General features: G+C 33.5%; 1 protein-coding gene across 1 annotated transcript in view; it reads left to right on the top strand.

Moving 5' to 3' along the window:
- LOC149778454 (actin-related protein 5-like) overlaps nucleotides 1-14545 on the top strand; it is a 101799-nt gene that overhangs the window by 63998 nt on the left and 23256 nt on the right. The window contains exon 15 of the mRNA XM_089939292.1: nucleotides 3478-3539. Coding sequence (XP_089795418.1) covers nucleotides 3478-3539 — 62 coding nt within the window. The remainder of the gene's footprint in view (nucleotides 1-3477; nucleotides 3540-14545) is intronic.

Below are 14545 nucleotides of genomic sequence, written 5' to 3'. Positions count from 1 at the left end.
CCCTACCTATAAAAACATACACATATATACAGCCTCAATGATTCTCAAGCATTCTTTCTTCCTAGGTCATGGGAACAGTTTGGAGTGGCTTGCAAAGCACATGTATCCTGGGGAAGGGCTAACTTTGTACATTAGTTTTACATTCTTGGCTAAGTTTTTGCTTTCTCTCATGGTCTTTTACACTGTATAAATACTGTTATTATTTGGAATTGTGAAACTTCAACCTCATCACAAAACAGGTCACCATAACCCATATGTTTCATGCATCACTGACTTATGTTCAGTCTCTAGCACAATTCCTGTTAAAATCATCAAAATCTCTGTTAGTACAACATCCTTTGAACAAAAGAAGGTTACTGTGGACTACATTTCACATTTTACTGGCTTATGTTGAGTTTTTGAATTTATCACAAGACCACATACCAGTAGGTTTTTGTTTTACTTCCTACACACTAGAAGTTATGCTGGGAATTTTGGAACTTGGAGAAAGATGAATAGTACACCCTCATCATTAAAGTAGATCACTGTATCCAATATTTCACACTTTGGTTAAAAAAATTTGAATCATTAAACTAGATGATTATATACATCTCTTCTAGTACCACACCCAAAGAAGAAAAGGTCACCATGACCTACATTTCACATTTTACTGGTTTATGTTATATATTTACCTTTATCTCATGACCATATCCTGTTTTGGGTCATGAAACTTGGCTGGAGGATGCATCTTAATGAGCATTACTTAATTTCAGTTGCATATTGTCCCATGATTTCCTTTACAATGACTTGTGTTTATTAGGAGAGTGGTAGGGAGGGAGATACAAAGAGAAAAAGTTTATTCTTATACCCTGTTGTCATAAAGTGAGTGCCACTATGACAGTATGTAATTTGTTATAAAGTGAGTGACACTATGACAGTAGGTAATTTGTTATAAAGTGAGTGACACTATGATAGTATGTAATTTGTCACACAGAAATACTCGGCTGATCAAGTTCAATTAAAGACTCCAAATGGTCAGATCAAAGGTATGCAACTAACTTTTCATCAGTGGTAACTTATTAGGTGATTAAAGTTTTTCACCTACTGGCACAGGTGTGAGGAGAATCCATGTTAACTGAGTTTACCTTGATCAAAGCCCTTTAACACTTTTGTTCATAAGATCACATAAAACATGACTGTTTATCATACCTATGTTATTATTCCAACATGGATGACCCAAGTTGGTATCCAATAGGTGTGAAGTATTGAACTCAAGTATCTTAATATTTTTATTGTTTTTTTTTTTTCCTGCTCTTAAATCATCTGAAATGTCATTAACATATTACAATCAACCTAATTACTGATATATATATATATATATATATATATATATATATATATATATATATATATATATATATATATATATAATAAGACCCATTTAATCAAGATATTCTGTTCACTGTCCTATTTTTTTTACTAAAATTCAAATGAATGATTATTTGGACTAAAGCAGTGTCCCCAGATGGTTCTAGATATTCTTTACTATATTATTATCTATATTATTATCACTCAGACTAATGTTGTTTCTTATCAATGATGATTATCTAATACTTTGCTCTGTGAGAGATTGACTCATAATGAATTAGAATGTCTTCCTTTTTCATGCTGATTACTCAAGTCATTGATGATGATGATGAGTGAGGGTCTGACACAAATACTAGGTATTCAGAAGCTGGAGAAAATGACTGAATTGCAGTTAATGATGAAGACACTGGGGACATTACCTCAGTATTTGATACTTTTACCAGGAGTGATGGTTCTGTCAATCAAGCATAATGAATGTACCAAACAAATTTTGTAATCACACTGAATGATTCCAAAGAAACTTGGGCTTTAAAATGACTGGTTCATGATGAAAAGTAAGATTTCAGTGTTATAATTAGAGAAAACACCATTAATAAAGTGTTGTGTAGGCACTATGTTGTATCAGTTACAGTTTGTACAGAACTTTATATGACTGTAGAAAATGTGAAAATAATTTTAAAAACAATTTAATATCAGCCAGAGATAAAAGTATAAAATTATTGCAGTAATTGATAGCAAATATTCATAATTGTGGTCACACAAAAAGCATGCAAGTAAGATCATATTAGATAACAAGTAGTGCCCTTTGAATGTGAAAAGGGTAGATTTGACCTAGGTGGTTGATAGTGCCTCTTTTCAGGAAAAATGGAGGAAAAACCCACTGAAACTGCAAAACTTATGAATCCAGGTGTTTGTAATGGAAATATAAAGCAAAAAATCCTTGCCAAAGTTGACTCTTGGTCTACATGCTTTTATCTTATTAAAAAATCAAGACTTTTATGATATGATAGATCAAGGTTGATTCAAGCATTTCCTTTTTCTTTTGTTGGCATATATCATGCAAATTTCTTTGGTCCTTATTTCTTTTATATATCAGGTACCAGATCCCTAAAAAATATAATAATAACAGCATAAAAGAGTTGTACATTTATATTGCTTGGAGGACTCCTAGATGAAAATGTTTGCATTGCATTTTATAATTGAGGATGTAAACTAAAATTTTATTTTTCTGTGTAAATATTCACATAGATGTATCAGTTGAATTGGTTACCATTGTAACCAGTGCTCATAATATCTTTTGACAGAAATAAATCCTTTAGGTTTTTTGTTTTATGTTATTTATTTTTTTATTTTCTTTGGTATAAAGCTTTATCAGCAACATATTTTTTTTATATGGGCAATTTCCATTTATATCCATAGACTAATTACAGACTCTGCAAGTTGCATAGACAAATAATGTTTTCCATAAGTTATGTGACCTTTTTATCTTATTACCTCTTTCTTTCTTTGGATTTTACTCTCCTTATTTCAACTACATGTTATTTTGCATGGTTTAATTAATCAAAATCGAGGTGATGTTAGTTGTAAGAGTCATTAGAAGAACATAAACTTGTAATCATTCTGATACCATGATTACAAGGAATATATCTGACATTGTTATTTTGTGTCACATGTATTCAGTATGATGTGTAAGTTTTATTTATAAATCTAAATGCTTACATTAAAAATATTAATTAATTTCTCAGGAAATGGGTCTTTTTCAAGCAGTGCTATTGAGTTAAATGTTGGACATCAGTATAGATTTCTTGAGAGGTAAAGGATTAAACTTTAAGGTGAACAATTCACACACAATTTCATCAGTGTCATTGTAGTTGCAGTTTACCTGTGTTTTATTGTTCCACATAACCTCTGATTGGTTTCCTTCAGTTCTTCATGGAACATTTAATGCGATCATAGTTGGATATCTTTAATCCTATATGGGACAAATTGATCTACATACATATTAGCTTACCATAGGTATATGATTAGATTGCTCCTATATAAAAATCACCATATACATGTAGGTAGAATTGTTTAAAAAATTCCAAAAATTCTCTTTTACTAAAATTGCTAAATTTTCTTTCATTGAAGACACCAAGAAAGACGACACTTTTGGGCAGGATGACAAGGACTGGGATGTTTACAAAGAAATAGTAAGTAGTTGAAATGTTGTTTGTCATAATTTACTGTAACCCTACTTTCTTTATTTCTATTGTTATGTATATTTAACTTATACTGTGTGCTTGACCTTTGTCCATGATTGAGGGTAGAGATTTGGTGTACCTGACTTTTGTAAAAAAATTTAAAGACGTTTACTTATATTTGAGTTAATGTTTACTTCTGTTTTAAGTCTTGGGTTAAATTCTGTTGTGTCTTATGTCAAGTGAAATAGTATACACAGGTTTTGTAAGCAGAGTCTTCATTCCTGTTTGGTATCAGTCTTTGGGAATCAGTGATCAGACTTTTTAGTTGTGTTCACATATAATTTGAGAGGAATTATTTATTAAAATTATTCTTTGGAATTCCAAAGTGTTCATTGACTTTTGTACTTTGGGATTAAATTCATACAAAGACATTCTGGATTATGTCATTGCGATGAAACTATTGGTACATCAGCACATTTAAGATTATTAGAGTTTTATACTTTTGGGCTTTTGATAGAATATATAGGATTATTTGGGATTTAATTCACATTTAATAGGAGCAATAGCTTACCTATGGCTATTATTTAGCTTTCTTTTTCATGCCGAAAAATACATACTGTCCATTTGATGTGCATACATCTTCCCTTGGAGTGAAGAATTGTCAGTAATAAGGAAAATTCGTTGTGCAGCTTGGCATGAAAAACAAAGCTAAAGAATGACCATGGGTAAGTATTGCATAATTAAAATTAGCTTTACCCCCCCCAATAAAAACATATACTGTGTCTTTTGAATTTTTGCTTTGTATTCTAGGGAAATAAATTATTTGTTGAATTTTACTCAAACATGTTGGTTTTGCTTCTTTCTGTCACATTGTTTATGACAATAGAGTCATAAGACCATGCTATACACATGGAACTTCAACTTGAAATCAAAATATGAGAGGACTAGGTACTAAAAGACCAAATTTGGCCCAACTGTGAAAAGGTGCCAACTTTTATACAGAAACTCTTTACTACTGGTTCCATAGTGTAATCATTATTTATTGATGTCATGCAAGTACGTTATAGGTATTCTGCACTTGTTGTTTCAACTCACCCCTATAAACCTGTCGTAATGGTCTTCTGCCTGTCGTAATGGTGTTTCTTAACCAAGCAGTGGTTTCATCCTGCCCTCCAGTCACTATATCATATTACTGACTGTTCCAAGGATTCAGATTAAACTTATTTTGTTTTTGATGAACAAGGCATGTTATATATAAAGGTATATTACCTGAATCAATGTTTAAACATTTCATATTTGGATTGTACCTACCATAATCCATTGAAACTCAAAGGTTTCTGACAAAGCCAGATTCATCAAACAGAGAGCACATGTAAGCCTGTTAGTCACGTGATACAACAAAACCATCATTGACACATGTTCTATTCTTGATGACTCTTTCTCCAACTTGCCGCAACAGCAACAAGTTTCTGGCCATTGTTCTCCAAATAATATGTTGAGAATTATTTGTTCTTTTGATTTTTTTCAAACAGTATGTGACTTTCATTTAATATTTTAAAATTTGTGTACAAAAATATTAGAAAGAAGGGTTTATTGTTGATGTCATGTGACTATTGGACCTCAGATGACATTGACGTGTTGATTGCCAGATTCATGCACTTTTATATGACTAGAAATACAAATGATGAGTACCACGTAAAATTTCATCAACGATATTGCTTCATCTTGACTGTTAGCAGATTAAGTACATAATGATTATAATGCTTGCAATTTCAGAAAATAAATCATTTTCCTATTGATTTCATGCAGATATGACTCAAAGTAACATCTTTTAAGTTTGCTGTGCCCACTGGTAAGCAGCTACACTATGTGGCCACTGCACGGTGGCAGCGAATTCAAACCTTTTGATAGGCAATTGACTCTAACCCTATACACCACCATAAATGTTGTGATATCACAAATGAGGTGGGAAAGGTCAGAGGAAACTTGGACTAATGATGTAGGTGCTGCTAACAATAGCCCCAGGAAGCTTCTTTAAATTACCTAATCATCAACGGTTGCAAACAAAAGCTGTCTTTTGATCTCAGTGAGTTTGAGCAGCTGCTTAATCCATTAGTTGTTTAGTGCGTGAATACGTTTTCATGCCTAATTATACCAACTACCATGACAAAAGTTGTGTGTTTCACAATTACAGGTTAGCTGTCATATATTAATCTTATTTAGTAGCTGTTTCTTCTGAGATAAAATGAGATAAAATGGTTTGCTTGTGTGAGAGAGAGAGAAAGAGATATGTATAAATGAATGCATATACTCGGATGTAGTTTTCTTGTTTTGATGGTGGTGTATTGAAATTATCGGATTGGTTTATGAGACATTAAATGACAAGTAGAGTCAGGTACTGATAAATGCAAAGTTATTTCTCTACATGAGACATTAAATGACAAGTAGAGTCAGGTACTGATAAATGCAGTTATTTCTCTACATGAGACATTAAATGACAAGTAGAGTCAGGTACTGATAAATGCAGTTATTTCTCTACATGAGACATTAAATGAAAAGTAGAGTCAGGTACTGATAAATGCAAAGTTATTTCTCTACATGAGACATTAAATGACAAGTAGAGTCAGGTACTGATAAATGCAGTTATTTCTCTACATGAGACATTAAATGACAAGTAGAGTCAGGTACTGATAAATGCAAAGTTATTTCTCTACAGGATGACACCTCTTATCTTTGACAAGTGAAACAATTCAAGCAAGGATACAGTAGCTTTTATTGGAACTTATTTTGTTATTTCCTTTTTTGCTAAATAGTGAAACTAAATACATGTATATTGGTAATGTATTACTCTTGCTAATAATGATATGTGTGGAACAATAATAATAATGCTAATGTTATTCAGTTCATAATACATAAATTTGTCATGAACCAAGTTTGAGAGCTAGACCTGACTTCAGAGGTCATCTGTCTAAAAAGCCACTTTTGCCATTTCCCATGGGTGGCAGCTGTAGACAGGTGTGTGTGTGTGTGTGTGTGTGTGTGTGTGTGTGTGTGTGTGACAGTTTTGTAAAAGACTTTTACAGAAGACATCCATAAATAGCATCAAAGCAACCAAAAGAAAAATATATCTTCAACACGTTATAATTTTGAATTAGCTTCTTTTCCTTCCATCTATGCAAAACGTGCTAAGTGGTACTAGATATATAACATAAACATCAACCCCATAAAAATCATTGTACATTGTAGCATGCTACAAGATTTGACATTTTCATATTAATTGAAATCCACAGAAAATCAATGACATGAAAGACATTAGAATCCACTGTGATATATACAGATGCTATATTATGAAGGAGAAGCAGGAAGAGGAGAAGAACATAATTTGTCTCCTGTCAGTTGCAAATCGAAATTGGCTATTGAAATGGTGAATATCATAAGACCTGACTTTCTTCAGCCAATGATTCAGATCTTATCTCATTTTGATCACACAGACACAAAATTCATTTGCAAGTTTGCCCTTATCTCTAAACAGAAGTGGAATCACTATATTTATAATGCTTCAAATGCACTTTCATGTACAAATAAATCAATTGTTAAAGCTCTGGTCTAGAGACACATTAGTTATCTTAACAATTTATGGATTCACTGAATGTAAACACATATGACATACTTCTACAAGAGAGAGAATGAAGAACGTACCTGAGATGCTAGAGGTCATGGTTTTCGACCCCAGCTGAGTCATGCCAAAGACTTATAAAAATGGTACTAGCAGCTACCTTGCTTGGCACCCAGCATTAAGAGGTTATTAATAGGATTGGTTGGCCTGATGTCAGGATAATGTGACTGGGAGGGACATGATGCAACATATCTGTGGTATGATGCCCCAGTGCTAGACATCACTTTGAACTGCCACACGGCATATGACTGAAATTTTTTTTTAAAGCTACATTAAAAATCCAAATCACACACACACACACACACGCAGATGCAGAGAAAACATAGTTTTATTGTGCTTCTAGACAAGAAGTGTGAAAAAGAATCTGGAAAAATGGACCCCATAATAATAAAAAATAAATGAATAATTAAAAACCTCAAGGGGGTGGGGCAGAGGGTAACCTGCTTTGTAGATGTAAATAAGAAGGGGTGGTTTCAAGTATGTTCAATTGTAGTTCAAGTGCAAGATTATGACCATGTTAACTTAGGCCATGCTACTTTATACACATACAATTCATATAGACCTGACCATGCTACTTTATATGCATCAAATTCACCTGGACTAGGCCCTGCTTCTTTATATGCATTGAATTCACCTTGACTAGGCCATCCTACTTTATATGCATTGAATTCACCTTGACTAGGTCATGCTACTTTATATGCATCAAATTCACCTTGACTAGGCCTTGCTACTTTATATGCATTGAATTCACCTTGACTAGGCCATGCTACTTTATATGCATCCAGTTCACCTAGACTAGGCCATGCTACTTTATACACATCGAATTCACCTTGACTAGGCCATGATACTTTCTACACATCCAATTCACCTTGACTAGGTCATGATACTTTCTACACACCCAGTTCACCTAGACTAGGTCATGCTACTTTATATGCATCAAATTCACCTAGACTAGGCCATGTTACTTTATACACATCCAATTCACCTTGACTAGGCTCTGCTACTTTATAAATGTCCAGTTCACCTAGACTAGGCCATGCTACTTTTTACACATCCAATTCACCTAGATTAGGCCATGCTACTTTATACACATCCAATACACCTAGACTAGACCATGCTACTTTACACACATCCAATACACCTAGACTAGGCCATGCTACTTTATATCCATCCAATTCACAACTGACTTTAGAGTTGGCACAAGATAGTGCAGAACATGAATTTGAAAAAACACCATTATTATTAAAAACAGTCACATAAACACTTTACAAATACAATATGTGGAAAGCTACACTCATTTTCAAAACATCCATATTGCTGTGTTTAATCAAACACACTTTCTGATCACGATGCTGGGACTTTCCTAAAACTAAACAAGCTGCACTAGATGATCTGCGTGATTTAAATAAAAGACAACCATTTTATAAAAATGGTCTATACAAACGGGCTTATTATGTTATTAGTTTCAAATTGGTTTCTGGTTGGGGGAATGTTGCTTTTGCAGATTATAAAAAATCATGTACTATTGTCCTTGAAATAAACATACTGTGGCATTTGCATGGATAAGGTCTGCATGATATGAAGAATATCAAGTCCCTTATTGTTAATAATTTCATTAAAAATGAGCTAAAAATGCAGCAAATACCTGAGTATTTCACCATGCAAATACCTGACAAACTATTAAATGTTGTCAGCCATCACTGCATGTTTAAGGGTTAATGATGTACATATAAAGCATCCTTCTTTTCACAGCGATTTCTTTTCATGTCTAGACCCTTGTATTCTACCTTCTATATGAGATTATTATTTTCTTCAAATCAGTGCAGCATTTTCTGCCAGTTGTTCATTGGTGATATGACTAGCACTCAGTTATATTCCCCAATATATGGTATCTGTGAATTGGGTACATCATGGTATTGTTGAGAAATTTCTGTTTTTACCATAGCATCGATATTCAACCACACATTTAGTAACTAATCATGTTGCATATCTACTCTTTGCACTTTCCTTCCTTTCTGCAAGAAAGTAGGTATTTCAGTTTGAATGCCTAAATCTTTAAGTAGGCCATTTGAATTACTATATCAGATGCCAAAATCTTTAAGTAGGCCAATTGAATTACTATGTCAGATGTCTAAATATTTAGGTAGGCCAATTGAATTACTGTATCATCTTCTTACAGCCACTCTTATTTTTGTTGATATTGTTGCTGAGGACATATGCTGGCATTATTGTTTTTACAATAGACTTATAGCATGTTCTTACTGATGACTAATTTCACAAGATCGGGATGAAGACTGAAATATCAGTGATGAAAATTGGACTGCAGATATTCCTATATGAATGTGTAGGTACCACATATGACTAAAGTTCTTCCTATATGAATGGATAGGTACCACATATGACTAAAGTTATTCCTATATGAATGTGTAGGTACCACATATGACTGAAGTTATTCCTATATGAATGTGTAGGTACCACATATGACTGAAGTTCTTCCTATATGAATGGATAGGTACCACATATGACTGAAGTTATTCTTATATGAATGTGTAGGTACCACATATGACTGAAGTTATTCTTATATGAATGTGTAGGTACCACATATGACTGAAGTTATTCTTATATGAATGTGTAGGTACCACATATGACTGAAGTTATTCTTATATGAATGTGTAGGTACCACATATGACTGAAGTTATTCTTATATGAATGTGTAGGTACCACATATGACTGAAGTTATTCTATATGAATGTGTAGGTACCACATATGACTGAAGTTATTCCTATATGAATGTGTAGGTACCACATATGACTGAAGTTATTCCTATATGAATGTGTAGGTACCACATATGACTAAAGTTATTCCTATATGAATGGATAGGTACCACATATGACTGAAGTTATTCTATATGAATGTGTAGGTACCACATATGACTAAAGTTATTCCTATATGAATGTGTAGGTACCACATATGACTAAAGTTATTCCTATATGAATGGATAGGTACCACATATGACTAAAGTTATTCCTATATGAATGTGTAGGTACCACATATGACTAAAGTTATTCCTATATGAATGGATAGGTACCACATATGACTGAAGTTATTCTATATGAATGTGTAGGTACCACATATGACTAAAGTTATTCCTATATGAATGTGTGGGTACCACATATGACTAAAGTTATTCCTATATGAATGGATAGGTACCACATGTGACTAAAGTTATTCCTATATGAATGGATAGGTACCACATATGACTAAAGTTATTCTTATATGAATGTGTAGGTACCACATATGACTAAAGTTATTGCTATAAGAATGGATAGGTAGTACATATGACTAAAGTTATTCCTTTAGGAATGGATAGGTACCACATAGGAATAAAGTTGCTGGAATGTTATTTCCACCAAAAATGGCCTGCATCAGGCCTGTGGTATTTTGACTTATTACAGTTCCTCTGTCACCGTGTTGAAAGTCATCATATTTAGGAATAAAGTACATAGTTAGGTAGCTGATGTGATAGCTGATGTCACCTACAACACACTGCTTTTAATGACTGTTGATTGTATTTTATCTGAGTGAAAAGGTTTAAAAAGGATGCCTAGGCATTGTCTGTAGGATCTGATTTTAAACATTGTAGTCTATTGTCATGACTACAAATGTCATTGAATGATGCCTTGTCAATCCATAATCGATTGGAATAATAATCAGAGAAGATGATATGTCAAAATTGATTTGTCTTCTTTTGTTCTAAGTGTTTCATATACTTTGTTTAAGCATGACAGTGTCAACTCATTTCTGATTTCAAGCCTGAGATACAGTCAAAAGCAGCATATTTAAATCTGTCATACTCAATATGGCCAGGACAACATCTTGCACCAGCTGTAATGATTATATTCCTATCAATAAGCATGAGATACCTGACTGAAGCAAGCACTGCATTGAATTTTGGCCTCTATGTTTGTATGTGTTGCAGGATGAATGAAATTAATGTATAACAGAAGACAAGAAATGATTATTTTCTTCAGAGAATTAACATCTGCAGAAATATTTGTATGATTAGCATTATCATCATTGGGCTGAATTTAATTTCATGGACAGAAATATACATAGGATTAGCATTATCATCATTGGGCTGAATTTGGTTTCATGGACAGAAATATACGTAAGATTAGCATTATCATCATTGGGCTGAATTTGGTTTCATGGACAGAAATATACGTAGGATTAGTATTATCATCATTAGGCTGAATTTGGTTTCATGGACAGAAATATATGTAGGATTAGCATTATCATCATTGGGCTGAATTTGGTTTCATGGACAGAAATATACGTAGGATTAACATTATCATCATTGGGCTGAATTTGGTTTCATGGACAGAAATATACGCAGGATTATCATTATCATCATTGGGCTGAATTTGGTTTCATGGACAGAAATATATGTAGGATTAGCATTATCATCATTGGGCTGAATTTGGTTGCATGGACAGAAATATACGTAAGATTAGCATTATCATCATTGGGCTGAATTTGGTTGCATGGACAGAAATACACGTAGGATTAGCATTATCATCATTGGGCTGAATTTGGTTTCATGGACAGAAATATACGTAGGATTAGCATTATCATTGGGCTGAATTTGGTTTCATCAACAGAAGTATACGTAGGATTAGCATTATCATCATTGGGCTGAATTTGGTTTCATCAACAGAAGTATACGTAGGATTAGCATTATCATCATTGGGCTGAATTTGGTTTCATGGACAGAAATATACGTAGGATTAGCATTATCATCATTGGGCTGAATTTGGTTGCATCAACAGAAGTATAAGTAGGATTAGCATTATCATCACTGGGCTGAATTTGGTTTCATTAAGAGAAGTATATGTAGGATTAGTGTTATTATCATTGGGCTGAATTTGGTTTCATGGACAGAAATATACGTAGGATTAGCATTATCATCATTGGGCAGAATTTGGTTTCATGGACAGAAGTATACGTAGGATTAGCATTATCATCATTGGGCTGAATTTGGTTTCATGGACAGAAATATACGTAGGATTAGCATTATCACTGGGCTGAATTTGATTTCATTAACAGAAGTATATGTAGAATTAGTGTTATTATCATTGGGCTGGATTTGGTTTCATGGACAGAAATATACGTAGGATTAGCATTATCATCATTGGGCTGAATTTGGTTTCATGGACAGAAATATACGTAGGATTAGCATTATCACTGGGCTGAATTTGGTTTCATCAACAGAAGTATACGTAGGATTAGCATTATCATCATTGGGCTGAATTTGGTTTTATGGACAGAAATATACATAGGATTAGCATTATCACTGGGCTGAATTTGGTTTCATCAACAGAAGTATATGTAGGATTAGTGTTGTTATCATTGGGCTGGATTTGGTTTCATGGACAGCAATATATGTACGATTAGCATTATCATCATTGGGCTGAATTTGGTTTCATGGACAGAAATATACGTAGGATTAGCATTATCATCATTGGGTTGAATTTGGTTTCATGGACAGAAATATACGTAGGATTAGCACTATCATCACTGGGCTGAATTTGGTTTCATCAACAGAAATATATTTAGGATTAGCATTATCATTGGGCTGAATTTGGTTTCATGGACAGAAATATACGTAGGATTAGCACTATCATCATTGGGCTGAATTTGGTTTCATGGACAGAAATATATGTAGGATTAGCACTATCATCACTGGGCTGAATTTGGTTTCATGAACAGAAATATATTTAGGATTAGCAAATATCATCAATGGGTTGAATTTGGATTCATGGAGAGAAACTCCTCTTTGTTATACGTGCTTCTACACTTAGCATAAGTCACATTTATTTCTTCTATATTTATCAGGAAAGTTTTTATGGATATTTTGAATCTCCATGTTTCTTGGACCATTATGATCTCTCCTTCTGATGTTTTTTGTGTGCAGACAAAACATGGAGGTTTTTTTCTTTTCCTGTGTTAGTCCTGTATATATTTCATTGTGTGGTTCCAAAAGCATGATATTTTAGCAAGTGATGAAATATATCCAGTATTAATGTAGGGAAAAGAAAATTTTCTTTTTATTGTGTACCAAGCTTGCTATAGAATCAAAGTTTACAAGATTAAACGAGACAACTACCAGGAATAATTAAACCAGCACAGCTTCTTTGCTTCACTGGATTCATCTTTTTAACCTGGTGGAGCTTGTGACCACAGACTGTGCTGCTTTAAGCAGGAAAACAGGTTATCATTTGCATGGGAAATCCAATCTTACTTTCTCTCAATGTACACAGTATATGTAGGATGCTGAGCATTCTATATGCCTATTACCAGTTCCCCTAATGTTAATTTGATCAGGGAATGTATTCAGTGGAGAAAGCAAATTTTCTGGTTAATTACTTTTGCTCCAAGAATATTTATTGCTTCAGATTACTCAAAAACACTCCCAAGCCACCCTGCTATGTAAGCATCCTTATCATTATTTTGCTCAGCTTAATAGGAAGTGACACCTAGCAGCAGGAAGGGGAGGTAATATGCAAGAGTTGTTTCCCTTGTCTATATGATAGAAAGTATTAATTTTCCTAATGTAGTAGGGCTGGATTTGAGATGTAGCAGGCTTTTATTCCTAATGTTAGTGTGATCAGGGAATATATTATCAGAAAACAATTTACTAGAAAAAATGTATTTTCTTCATATTTAGGATGACTTTTTATGAAGCTAATAGAACTCTTTCTATGATGTGTTTGTTCACTTATTGTACTTTGGAGTCAAGGTCACAGAAATTTTGTTTTAATGTTTTGTATCAAGTTTTTTCATTTGCTTATGTTTTCCAAACCTCTTCATGTATTTTCTTCATGTATTTAATAAACCATTATGAAAATAAGATATTTCATTCTTTTATATACTTGCTTGCCCCTTTGACCTTGGGGTCAAGGTCACACATTTTACAACAGTACTTGGATCATGGTCACACATTTTGCAACAGTACTTGGATCATGCAAGCCCTTGCCTTCTTTTATTATTAAACCTGTGAAGCAATAGAGTAAAATAGAGAATACATTTTTCAAGATGGTGCCTTGGAGTTAACATTGCTCCGCACAACATGCTTGCTTCTATTTGTATGACACATTATAGGTGCATTTGAACTCATGATTAGTGAGACATTTTTTACAGTTTGGATTGGAAATAACAAATTCATCCCACACAGTTAAACTGTAACCAACAGAAATGCATGTTTTGGCAGTTTGAATGAAGGGTGTTTTGTTAGCTTTAATGTTGACTCCTCTTTGATAAAAGGCAGTTTTCCAGACTG

The sequence above is a fragment of the Sinohyriopsis cumingii genome, chromosome 17, assembly GCF_028554795.1.
Source record: "Sinohyriopsis cumingii isolate HCF-2022 chromosome 17, ASM2855479v2, whole genome shotgun sequence".
In the NCBI taxonomy this organism is placed as follows: domain Eukaryota; kingdom Metazoa; phylum Mollusca; class Bivalvia; order Unionida; family Unionidae; genus Sinohyriopsis; species Sinohyriopsis cumingii.
Note: the sequence above shows the minus strand (reverse complement) of the source record. Positions and strands in the feature narration are given on the sequence as shown.